The 13,458-nt window shown below is 30.8% G+C and overlaps 1 protein-coding gene across 1 annotated transcript in view; it reads left to right on the top strand.

The window, feature by feature from the left end:
- Nucleotides 1–13,458, top strand: part of RunxB (Runt related B) — an 86,835-nt gene that overhangs the window by 28,396 nt on the left and 44,981 nt on the right. Inside the window, exon 3 of the mRNA XM_065507529.1 lies at nucleotides 12,813–13,013. Within this exon, the coding sequence (XP_065363601.1) occupies nucleotides 12,813–13,013 (201 nt within the window). The remainder of the gene's footprint in view (nucleotides 1–12,812; nucleotides 13,014–13,458) is intronic.

Raw genomic sequence — 13,458 nt, forward strand, 5'->3', positions numbered from 1 at the left:
CGTTTTAAATGTCTTTGAAATATCTAACATTAGATATCCATATTGCCTATATTAATGACTCACTAATCCAGATATACATAGATCAAAAATAGGTGAAAAATCGAGGTTGTCCTGGTTTTTTGGTTTGTGCAGTTCAGAAGTGGTGATTTTGACACAGAAGACAAAGATCGCTCAGGCCAGCCAAAAAAGTTTGAAGACCAAGAATTGGAGGCATTACTCCATGAAAATTGTTGTCAAACTCAACAAGTGCTTGCAAAATCATTGGGAGCTACTCAATCAGCAATTTCAAAACGTTTGCAAGCAACAGGATTCATCCAAAAGCATGAAAATTGGGTACCATACGAATTGAATCAGAAATACCTTGAAAGACAATTTTGCATGTCCGAAATAATGTTAGATTAGGTAATCAGGCAGTCGTCCAAAACCTTCGTCGCGTACAGCTCACTTGGGTCCATTGTTCATTCTCTTTGTGGAGAAAATAGAAACAAAAAAGAAAAGGGAAATAAAAGTAAAAGAAGAGGCAAATCTATAGATTGAGAAAGAGTGAAGTGAAAAAATATAGGTAGAAATTGGAGGAGTAAGAGGAGAGAATAATTCAAGGAATTCAACTAACTTAGACCATCATGGGACAGTTGCTGGGTCATATCTGGTTCGGTCTTATCAGGCACCTGCTTTCCCTAATAAAGTCGTCTATGCACCTTAGTTCCTTCCCAGATGACTCATCATTCTGACAACTTCTGCAGAAGTCATGGTGAGGCAGCCCAAGTCTTGCAGCATGGGCGCTAAAAGTGCAATGTCCGGTGATCATCACCACCATATTGCTAAGTCGTATTCGTTGTAAGCGAAGTAGATACGACGGGCGTTTACAGTCCAACGAAGGTCATATCATCCTAGTAATGGCACTGGTGGATTTATAACCCCACCTTGTTTGGGCAAGTTCGTAGTATGAATTATTTAGTCTTTGCGATAACGTGTCCAGATGAATCCCTGAAATTGTCACCGCTACATCATCTGCGTAGGCGATTGTCTTGTAATTTTGGTTGTCTAATTTCCTAAGCAGACAGATAATGGCCAAGTTTCAAAGAAGTGGAGATCCCTGGGGATTGCCTCTTTAGGCTCATGTAGATAACGTAGTCGTTTCAATTATATAACGAATGATCCTAGAATTCGGAAGGTACAAAATGAACCTAACTATGGATTGATCAAGTCCTGGGGAACCTAGGGCTGATATTATGGTTGCAGATTTTGCATTATTGAAGGCTCCTTCTATATTCAGAAAGGCCACGAGAGTGTAATTGCCGAATTTGATAGATCTCTCGATATACCCCACTAGTGAGTGAAGTGCCGACTCAACTGATTTTCCCTTGGTACAGACATGTTGAGAGGTAGATAATAATCCCTGTTCAAGTGATATTCTAATATGAGTGTCGATAATTCTCTCCAGGGTTTGGAGCAAAAAGGATGATAGACATTGAAATCGGTCCAACTATTGTAGGACCATGAGAGACAGGCTTGAAGGATTGCCATCACCCATAATGTTTGAACGCTATAAAAGAAAATTAGTTTTGCATCGAATCATTACTTGTGATAAAAAATTGATCCAGTAAGAGATAATACGTGAAGCCAGGCCAAACAGCCAAATCGACATCAAAACCAAATATTTATTTCGCTGAGGTAATGCTTTGGGACCTATATATTATGAGCTGCTGAAATCTGGCCAGACCATTACATGGAACCTGTACCAAACGCAACTGATGTTTGAAGAGAGCATCTGTTGAAAAAGGTGCAAACTATGCTGCCAAACATGAAACTTTAATACTTCATCATGAAAACGCTTGGCCACATTATGCAATACCTGTTAAAAAGTATTTAAAATGAAGTCCGACCACTATTGGTTTCGATCGATGCAGAACGCTCTCTCTGGGATACGCTTCACTGTGGATCAGAGTATCCGATATTGGCTTGATTCGTTATCCATATGCTATCAGAAAGAAGGGAAAAGGATAGCTAACAATGGCCAATACTTTGCATAAATTTATATTGTACAAATCTTTGAAAATAAAAACTAAAAATTTGAAAAAATTCCGCATTTTTAAGTCATACACCAATGTGTTAGAGCTGGAATCGTAATATGTTTAGGCTTAACAGTAATTTTATCATATCAGCTTTAATGTATTTACATAATTATATTATGGTTGAGGTGGACTCCTAATATGATAGGACATTATAGAATCATTATAATTGAGTATCGGTCTATATGATAAAATTTTCAGTTTATTTACATCTTAATACTAGGATGGGCTATAATTCCAGGTTTTAAATCGAAATTTAGCTTGGAATAAATTTTAAAAGAACTATTAAAAGAATACGGTTGGATTTGTTACATTTGCCAAAATATTTAAACATTTAAATACATAGTACTGCTTTTATTTTAATTGTTGTTTGTGTCATAAATTTCGCATTTATTTACATTCCTTGTTTGTTTGCACTTCTTTTGTTCTTGGCGTTTTGTAAACGTTTTGGCATTTTCAGCGACATTTTATGAATTATTTGTCTACAAAATGCTGCAGAAAAAAATATCAACCCTTTTATATATTTTGGTTATGAAAGTTTAATTCTTATTTTACTGCTTTTACTAAATAAAGAGCATAAAAAGTATCAACATAAAGTATCTTTTACTTACACATACAATTTTAATAACTTTAAAATTAAATAAAAGAAAAAATTGTTTTGTATTGTATTTATACCCTTATTTGTAAATTGTAAACAAAATATCTAATATCCGTTTATTCCGCTTATTTTCAAAATGTTGCCCTTAGGCAGTTTATGTTTCTTTTTTGTTTTTTTTTTCTTTATTGTTAGAAAGTATCAAAAGCCATTATTAAGTCTAAAAACACACTGTTGCTTTCCAAAAGCACGCACTGTTTATTAAATGGCAAAAAGTTGATAACAAACAAAAAATAATGTCGCGTGCTTTATGCTACAAATGAGGTGAAACAACACACCAGTCAACAGCAACAACGGCATGTAATATGTATGTGCCACTAATATTACTGTTGCTTCTGTTTCGTGTGCTTCATTTAGTGTTTGGTTTTTTTCTGCAGTTTGGTTTCATCTCCAAAACGTTACAAATGTGGCGAACCATACCTATGGAAAATATTTTTGCACGTTCTTTTGTAGGTTTTCATATCCCTTTTGAACTCCTGTAACACTCTTTTACAAAGTTGAAGTTTTAAGGGTCACGTTAACAACTGTTGGGGTTGCGTTTAGAAAGTTAAAGGTAATTGGAGTTGTTGGATGGAAAATAACTTTATGAGTTTGGCAAGTCAAGGCAAGTTTCGAATATAGTACTTGGGAAGTGCCAATATATTTGTCGGGAAAGATAATATTTTTAGTAATAGATAGATTACATTTTTTAGTTTTTATAAGCAGCCGTTATGAGATATTGTGTTCTCTTCGCGAAACTATCCAAATTTCTTAATTTTTTTATTTTTTTATGTTTTTTTATTCTCCATTTGAGGGATTATGATTTTCAATCGCCTGCATAATTTTGCATTGAGCTTATTTTTTTCATAGTTGGATTTTGAAACTCACAATCGTTCTTCAGTACAAAAAATTGCAATAATTTTTTGAGTGGGAGCGTAGGTACTAAAAGAGTATTTTAAAAGAAACAACCGGACTATATTCATTGGCCTAATACGCCAGAGCATCTGCAACTTTGCTAAGATATTTGGCGAGTTACCGTCAACGAATTTATTCCATATTGCCCAGGAAGCTGTTAAAGATGTAGCCCAGGAAACAGTTGGGTGTATGCCTTAAATATGAGGGATCTACAATAGATTGATTATTATTTGAACGTTTATTTTAATATCTTATGTGTCATTTTGAAGGGTACATGTCTGTTATTTATTCTCAAACAATTATTTTTTGTTGCGCAAAGTTTTGCTTTACTTTTTTAATTTAAACCTTAAACCTTAACTTAAACCTTATTGTGAATGTGTTCCAACAGTTTCAATGTGCGCGAGATGGTTGTGCGGTTCAGATGATGTTGACACGGAAGACAAAGATCGCACAGGCCAGCCAAAAAAGGTTGAAGACCAAGAATTGGGGGCATTATTCCATGAAAATTGTCGTCAAACTCAACAAGAGTTTGCAAGCAGTAATTTCAAAACATTTGCAAGCAGCAGGATTTATCCAAAAGCAGGGAAATTGGAATTGAAGCCGAGAGACCTTGAAAGACAATATTGCATGTCCGAAATGATGCTTGAACGCTATAAAAGAAAATCATTTTTGCACCGAATCATTATTTGCAATGGAAAATGGATCAAATACAATAGCACGAAGCGTAAGAGATCGTATATGAAGACCGTACAACCAGCCGAATTGACACCAAAGCCAAATATCCATGGCGCTAAGGTACTGCTCTGAATTTGGTGGTAGAAGAGTCCTATCTAGAATGAGCTGCTGAAATCTGAAATCAGACCATCACAGGGAAACTGTACCAAACGCAACCGATTTGTTTGAAACGAACATTGGCCGAAAAACACCCAGAATATGCGGCCAGACATGAAACCGTAAAATTCCATCATGACAACGCTCAGCCAAATGTTGCAATATCTGCTAAAAAGTGTTAAGAATGAAGTGCTTGGGAAGTTTTGCCTCACCCGCTTTATTGTCCAGACCTTGCCCCATCGGTCTATTATTTATTTCGATCGACGCACATTACTCTCTCTGGGATACGCTTCACTTCAGAATAAAGAATCCAATATTGGCATGATTCATTCTTGGCTTCAAAAGACGAGCAGTTTTTTTGGCTCGTAATCTATATGTTGCCAGAAAGATGGGAAAAGGTCATAGCTAACAAATGTTTCAAAATAAAAGCTAAAAAGTTTAAAAAATCTAGCATTTTTCAGTCATACGCCCAATAATTAGTAAAACAAGTTCGCAAGAATTCAAATTTGAAAGCAAAAAGTATAAAATTTTTAGAAAATATGGTTGTTAGAATGACAATCTTATAATGAGAGCAAAGCAAAAGCTACTATCTACAATATATATTGCTGTCTTTGCATCAATCAGCAATTTTTGACTTCATGACTAACTAAATAAGTTCTCGAAGAAAAGGAGATTGCTAATGTTGCTTCTATACGCCTCAATTATTCAATATCTTCAAATTAACCGGAAATTTAAGAACCACTGTGCTATGTTCTGTTTATGTCTGAAATGAGAAATTTATTTTTGAAATATTTTGATTCTGCTTCTACTAAATTGTGTGACGTTATGTTTCTGCCAGAAATAAAATGGCGTCAGTTTTACTTCAATGTCCCCTTCAAATCTCTTAACCCAGTTGAAACTGTTAGTAATGCCTGGTTAACTACTGCTCAGTTACGTTAATTGTAAAATGTGTTTAGACTTCTTGACAACTCCTTCTTTTAGTTTAGTTATGTTCTTTATGTTTATTTACATTTAAAATGTTTCAATGCTATAAAACGTCTTAAATTTGTTATGCTGCTAAACAGTCTTTGTTGTTGACATTGGTTTTTGTTGTTGTTTTTGTTATTTGTTGCTGCTGCTGTTGTTCATTTATTGTTGTCGCTTTGGCCGTGCATAATTAAAAAAGTTTCATTACATTTTGTTGGTTTTCTTGGTTCGTTGAAGCCTGTTTAAAATGAGAAAAACATTTGTGCCCTCCTTTGTAGTTTTATTTTTTTAATTTGCCTACAACTTGGTAAGTGAAACTGAAACAAATGTCAGAAAACAATAAAGATTTTCTTAAACAAATTCTTTCATTATTATTATTTTTGTTTTCTTTTTTTGCTAAGTTTCTACTACGTTGGGCGTCTTGTCTATCCATGGGACCGTTTGTCCGTCCTTCCGTCTGTTTCAGTGTTAATGAGTGGGTGGTAATTTTACACAAAATGTGGTGTTTGCCTAAAGATCATGGTTCGTTTAATTTAATATTTGACTTTAGAATTGTTATTGTGCATGGAATACAAGAAAAAAAAGTTGCAAATGAAAATTAATTTAACAAATGACATAAATTAGAATTAGAATCTGAAAGTGGTAGGGAGATAAACTGATTTTTGTTTATAGTAAATTCAACTCATAATTTTGTGGATTCTCATTAGTTTTTAATTCAAATACATACACAAATTGTTTACAGTTAAAGCTTTTAAAATAAGATTTTAAGTTTTTAATTTTTAGAAGTAAATGAGAAATTAGTGATCGATAATATTCAATTTTATCAGTATTATATTGTTACTAAATTACATTTATCGATTTAAAATTAACGACTGCTTGCAGCATTCATCATGTTTATAAACATTTCCATCAGTAGAAACTTCTACATATCAACAATATTGATAAAACGCTGTTATTAACATTGTTTATAAGTATGTATGACAACATTAACTGTTAAAAGTGTTAGTTAGATAATTCATGAAACTACTGGAATATAATATACTGTGTATATAAATAGTAACAGCAAGTTGCAGATGTGTTAGTGTATCATAGGCGCTATTAGACTTATGGCGTTTTGTTTTCTGTCACAAAATGTTGCCAACATATTTTGAACCATTTATTAAATGTTACCCATACCCTCATAATGTTTTACATTTTTAACGATCATAATAGAACAAAAACCATTACCATTTATGCAATTTTCTCTTATCTATCTTCTAAAGCTGTAAAACTATACATTTTGCTGTTTAAAAAGTGCTGCATTTCTAATCCTTTGATAAAATTGAGGGTGAAACGTGTAGCATATCTTCGGGGTTTTAGGGCAACATTACTTGAAAAGAACACGTTATACCCTTACCAAACTACATTTGTTTTAGAAAAGAACACAGAAAAGGGTAAAGGCAGAATAAAGGCATCAATAATGCCAGAAAAGAAAACTTCATTAACGTCAACTTAATTACCAGTGCATTCTTTTAATTTTTAAAGTGTGTATATTTAAAGAAATTGCAGCTATAGTTCGGTTGACATCCATAACACAGTTCAAGAGCAAAACAGGACTTGAATACCCACTATATAGATTTGGCTACCTAAGTACAAAAATGGTAAAATTTTTAAATTTTATGAATAGATTTTTTTAAAAACAAAATGTTAAAGTAAAATTATAAATTTTGTTAGACGATTCTCCACATAATTAATGATAACTCAAAAAGAGTCAGACCAATATTATTGAGTTATTTACATAACTTTTAATCCGTTTATATATTGCGTTTTAATCGGCTCAACAGTTTCGAAGTTATAATATCAAATTGAAGCAAAAAATATATTTTTTACGTGAAAATAGCAATTTTTTGTTTTCAAAAAATCATGAAAAATCGAAGACGACAAATATTGTTCAGATTTATTGCTTTATCGCAAAGCCACATGTAATAGGAACAAAATGAGATATTGATCATAAAAGTTTATGGATTATTTTCAAATTTATTCACAATTAAGTGAATTCTCTCATATTCTCAAAATTTGTGTCAAGAGCAAAACAGGACTTGAATAACCACTATATAGATTTGGCTACCTAAGTACAAAAATGGTAAAATTTTTCAATTTTATAAAAATTATAAAATTATAAATTTTGTTAGATGATTCTCCATATAATTAATGATAACTCAAAAAGTGTCAGTTCAATATTATTGAAATAAAGTTAAACAAAATTAAATTTACATAGCCTTTAATCCGTTTATATATTGCGTTTTAATCGGCTCAGCAGTTTCGGAGTTATAATAACAAATTGAAGCAAAAAATATATTTTTGACGTGAAAATAACATTTTTTTATTTTTAAAAAATCATGAAAAATCGAAAACGGCAAATATTGTTCAGATTTAGTGCTTTATCGCAAAGCCACATGTAATAGGAACAAAATAAGATATTGATCATAAAAGTGGGTGGATTATTTTCAAATTTATTCACAATTAAGTGAATTTACTCATTTTCAGAAAATTTTAGTTTTTTGTTTGAAATACATAAAATTGAGTAGTTAGTCTTTTGATTGATTAAATTTTGAAAACAATTTCCCCATGCTGTGTATAAATTTTCAGATATATATAGCGTTTCAATCGGCTGAGCAGTTTCTGAGTTATAGTAACAAATTTTAAAAATAGCTATTTTTTTGTTTTAAAAAAATCATGAAAAATCGAAAGCGGCGGAAATTGCTCAGGTTTATTACTTTATCGCTAAGCCTCAAGTAATAGGAAGAAAAAGAGATATTGGTTATAAAAATCCATTGATTCTTTTCGAATTTATTTACAATTAAGTGAATTCGCTCATTTTCTCTAAATTTTTGTTTTTTGTTTGAAATACATAAAATTGAGTAGTCAGTGTTCTTCTTTCGATTGCTTGAATTTTGAAAAAAGTTTCCTCGTGCTACCGCAGAGAAAAAATATAGTTGGGCATGGTTACTGTAACCATTTAAATAGTGTTACAAGATTTTTAACTATATTATAGTCACAGTAACCATTTACATGATTGTAGTAACCATAATATGGTTAATTTACGATTCACATGTATCAACCATATATATGGTTACAGTAAATATATATATGTTTGTGACAACCATTCATATGATGAAGGACTTATCATATTATGTTGCTCTCGGCTTAAGGCTTATCATAATCTGAGAACAACATATGATGATAAAATTAATCATCAAAAATATGGTTGTCACAAACATATACTTGTTTACTGTAACCATATATATGGTAGATACAATCATGTGAATCGTAAATTAACCATATTATGGTTACCACGATCATGTAAATGGTTACTGTGACTATAATATAGTTACTATATTTAAATGGTTACAGTAACCATGAATAACTATATTTTTTCTCTGCGTGTATGTACAGCTTTTCACATATATATTGTGTTTCAATCGGCTGAGTAGTTTCGGAGTTATAATAACAAATTGTAACAAGAAATATATTTTTAAGAAGAAACAGCAAATTTTTTTGTTTTAAAAAAATCATGAAAAATCGAAAATAGCTAAAATTTTTCAGATTAATTACTTTATTGCAAAGCCACGTATAATAGGAACAAATTGAGATATCGAGCATAAAAATTTATTGATTCTTTTTAAATTTATTTACAATTAAGTGAATTTTAATTTTCCCAAAATTTTAGTTTTTTGTTTGATATACATGCAATTGAGTAGTAGTAGAAAACATTTTCGACATGTCATGTATAAATTTTCACATATATATATCGTTTCAATCGGCTCCGTAGTTTCGGAGTTATGTAGTGGTTTAAAAATACTTTAAATTTTTTCGATTTTGTGGCTTTGAAATTCTAAATTTTAGAAATTCTATAAGATTGTAGTTTATTATACTAGTAGAAAACTCTTGCTAAAAGAGAAAACTTTCGTTACCCCTTCTTAAGATCTTCAAAGACGATTCAATTTCCCTTCCATTTGCCTTAGCTTTGCCTGTTTAAGGTTTATTATCAAACATTATCCAACATTTTCATCTGCATATTTCAATGCATACAAGTTATAAAATTCTTTAGTCACACTTTCATATTTCCGTTGCAAATCTTCATACAAAAGCAGTGTGTATCTCATGACATGACCCGCCAAAACAGTTAAATTTGAAACAACATAAGTATACTACTCTTTTGCAATATAATAAAATGAAGCTTTAGCTATAAATTCATACCCCCCAGCTCCTTTAGCAATGCCAGAAATAGTTGTCCTTTGGGTTTTGTTGTTGCCTTTGATTTGAAATCATATCGTACTATATTTTAGCCACAAATATAAAAGGGAAATTTCGCACACACACACACACACACAATATTCTAAGTGAAATTTTATTTAATATCTTTATTTGAAAATGAAAATTTTGAATTTTATATGAGTTGAAGTTGCGAAATGAAAAACATAGATTTCAAATGAATTTATAAGTGTAAAACGAATATTTGCATGAATCCGAGTGTGTGTATGAGGGTGTGTTTTCATATTTCTATTGTATTTGGTATCCAAACCATATGCCAATTACCGCGTTGTTTGCAAAATTCAACATTCAGGGAATTTATGTTGTATGTATATTAAATTGCTGCGCGTTAGTTTACTGCCACTTCCACTAGTCCCAGAGCTGTTTTGCCTTTAGTCCTTCCTTCAATACGTTTGCACTTTATTTGTGCATTTTTGATTGTGTTCGAGTATTTGCGTGTGTGTGTATGCGAATATTTCCTTTTTTTTGGGTTGTTTGAGGTTAAATAGAGGAAGAGAGATTGAAAATATTTTTGATATTCTTTAGTATTGGTGGGTTCGATGTACTGTGGGTCTAATAGCAAAATAAATATTTAATATAAATATTAAAAAGCAATATTTTTTTAAAAAAACAATATAAATTTAAACCTTTCCCATCTTTCTGGCAACATATGGATTCCAAGCCAAAAGAGCTGACACTATATTCCAAAGTAAAGCGTATCCCAGAGAGAACGTTCTGTTGCGATCCAAATAAATAGTAGTCAGATGCGAAAAGGTCTGGACTAAAAAGCGGGTGAGGAAAAACTTCCCTTCACTAAATTATACTTTAAAATACAAAATTGTTTTTGAAAATTAAAAAATTTTTTTTTTTCAAAATTGCTTTCCAAATTTTTTTAAAAAAAATGTTATAAAATTTATTAGTGAAAAAAAATTTATGACAAAAAAATTCGGGTTAAAAAATATTTTTCCCGATTTTCACCCATTGTAGGTAAAATTTATTTAGCTTTATATACATCGTTGCAATGGACTTTGAAATATCTATCATTAGATATCCACATTTTCTATATTAATGACTTAATAATCCAGATATAGATCTAAAGTAAGCCACAAATCGAGGTCGTCCCGGTTTTTTCCTTATATCTCAGCCATTTGTGGGCCGATATTCTCGATTTTAAATAACAACCGAGCCGGGAAAATTCCCGATGTATCAATCATGTTTGTAAGTTAGGGGGGCTACGGAAAGTTGATTTCAACATACAGACGAACAGACGGACATGGCTATATAGTAGGGTATTCAATTAATCGGATTTCTGGTTTAATCGGTTAATCGAGCAAATAATTAATCGAGGTTTAGATTTATTCGGTTAATAATCGGTTGATTTAAAATTATTCGATTAACCGAATAATTTCTATTTTCATTTTAAATTGAAAATACAACAACGGATTTTGTGTACAAAAACATAAAAAACAGGAAATAAGGTATTTAGATAATTTTTGTAAACATATCGCCTATTTGCTGCAACAACGTCATAACTCAAAATCCGTGTTTTATGAACTGAGTAATACAAAATATGCGATGTTTTCAAAAAAGTCAATTATTTTTTGTATGAAAGTGTTTTTTTTGTTATAAACATCAAAATTCATGTTTTCTCGATAATTTGATAAGTAAAAATTTGGGTTAAATACAGATTAGAAAGATATTAAAATCTACTATTTATATTTCTGAAATCTCATGATTTGTTGAAAATTTATTTAAGAAATAGTAAAATGTCATAAAATATTCACAGACGTTCTTCTCGAAACAACTTTTGTTGAATTATGACGTTGTTGCAGCAAATCTTCTGAAATAATCTTTTATAAAAAAATTATAATTTAAACGATTTTTTTATTTAGATTTAATAAAACTTTTCTTGGAAAAAAACTCCCGCTGAATGTATATGTTGGAGAAATCAAAAGCATGATAAAGAATATTCCTTTTTGGATTGTTTTATATTTTTATTTGAATTTAATAGTTTCGTTTAGTTATGATAAAAGACTCATTTAAAAAAAAATTTCGTCAATACATGTAAATACAAACAAAGTTTCAAATACATCTAAATTAAATATGTCAGTTGTTATACATACTCTCTATCATGTTTATTGGATGTACAAAAAATATATAATTTTAATTTCAAGATTGTATTCGAATTGAAACGGTTAATCGGTTAATCAACACAAATTAATCGATTTATTTGTTATTTGAAAATCGGCAATTTCAAATTATTCGAACAGTTAACCGTCCAAAATTAATCGGTTAACCGATTAAAGGTTAATCGATTGAATACCCTACTATATAGACTTCGCTATCTTTAACGCATAATATATGTATATACTTAGTGGGGTCGCAAATGAAAAATGTAGAAACTATAAATGGAATGACAAACTTATACATATATACCCTTGGCACTCATTGTCAAAGGTATAATCAAGACATGTAGCCTTCAAATTGACATATAAGATATTAAAAACAAAAATCTCGCCTTTTTACTTCACACCTCCAATATATAATAACCTGATTCAATCACTTTGCACTCAGAGAAAAACTATTGTTATACATGATCACAGCAATCATTTTACTTTTTTATTTTTTTCAATTTTATGGTCACTGTTATAATTTATATGGTTGCGCCAACCATAATATGTCACAGTTACGATTCACATGATTGCAGTAATCATATATTTAAATATAGTGATTAAGTATATGTTTGTGTGTAATATAAATAACACAATTTGAATTTTTTTGTTCCACAGTGCCTGTTGTATACATTTGTGTAGAAGAGCAAAGCCACATTGGGGCCATGTATAATGGGTAGCGTGAAATTGAAAATCCATAAATTCATAAAATTGTTGTTGCAAATAAGCGTAATATTTTCATATTTTGAAAATAAATAACAAATGTTAGAAAATTAATGTTTGCTGCTTTAAATAAAATTAAATTAAAAAAATATAAATTTTAAATGATAAATAATTACCGAAATTTTAATAAAGCTTAATAATTGTTTCTTTATATGACTGCATAACAAATTAATAACTTAATTCCTTTCATATTGTTTTTGTTTTTAGGTAAAAGCTTTTCTCTAAGCATAATACTTTCAACAAATCCCATACAAATTGCCACTTATAATAAAGCCATTAAGGTGACGGTGGATGGACCGCGTGAGCCACGTTCTAAAATACGACATCCTGGTTTTCATCCGTTTGCCTTTGGGCCTCAACGTTTTGGTCCTGATCCTCTTATGGGCGGTTTACCGTTTAAATTACCTGGTAAGTAAAACAAACAAACAACAAAAAATAAAGAAAACAAATATAAAATCACATTAATTCCCTTAGTAACAGTAGTATAAAATACATACCTACGATTTAAAAACAAAAACTGTGGATTTTTTTGGCTTCATTTAAATCCGGCTGCCATTTGTTACACTGAAACATCCATCATCATCATTTTACATCATTATGATGAGAGGCTTCTGTTTGTGTTGTTTTTTCCTTTAGTCCTTATTATCATTTGGTATTTGTTATTGTTGTTGTTTTTTTAATGTTGGCATTATAGCATTTTATGATTGCCATGATTGAGATTTTACATGCCAATCAATTTCAATCAAAATCCGTTGACGTATCATGACAGGATTTACAAAATTTTCATGTTCTGTGTAGGTTTGTTCCTGCAGTTGTCTTTTTTTGGATTTTTTTTTTAAATAAAACAGAATTC

This window comes from Calliphora vicina, chromosome 4 (assembly GCF_958450345.1).
Source record: "Calliphora vicina chromosome 4, idCalVici1.1, whole genome shotgun sequence".
Taxonomy (NCBI): Eukaryota; Metazoa; Arthropoda; class Insecta; order Diptera; family Calliphoridae; genus Calliphora; species Calliphora vicina.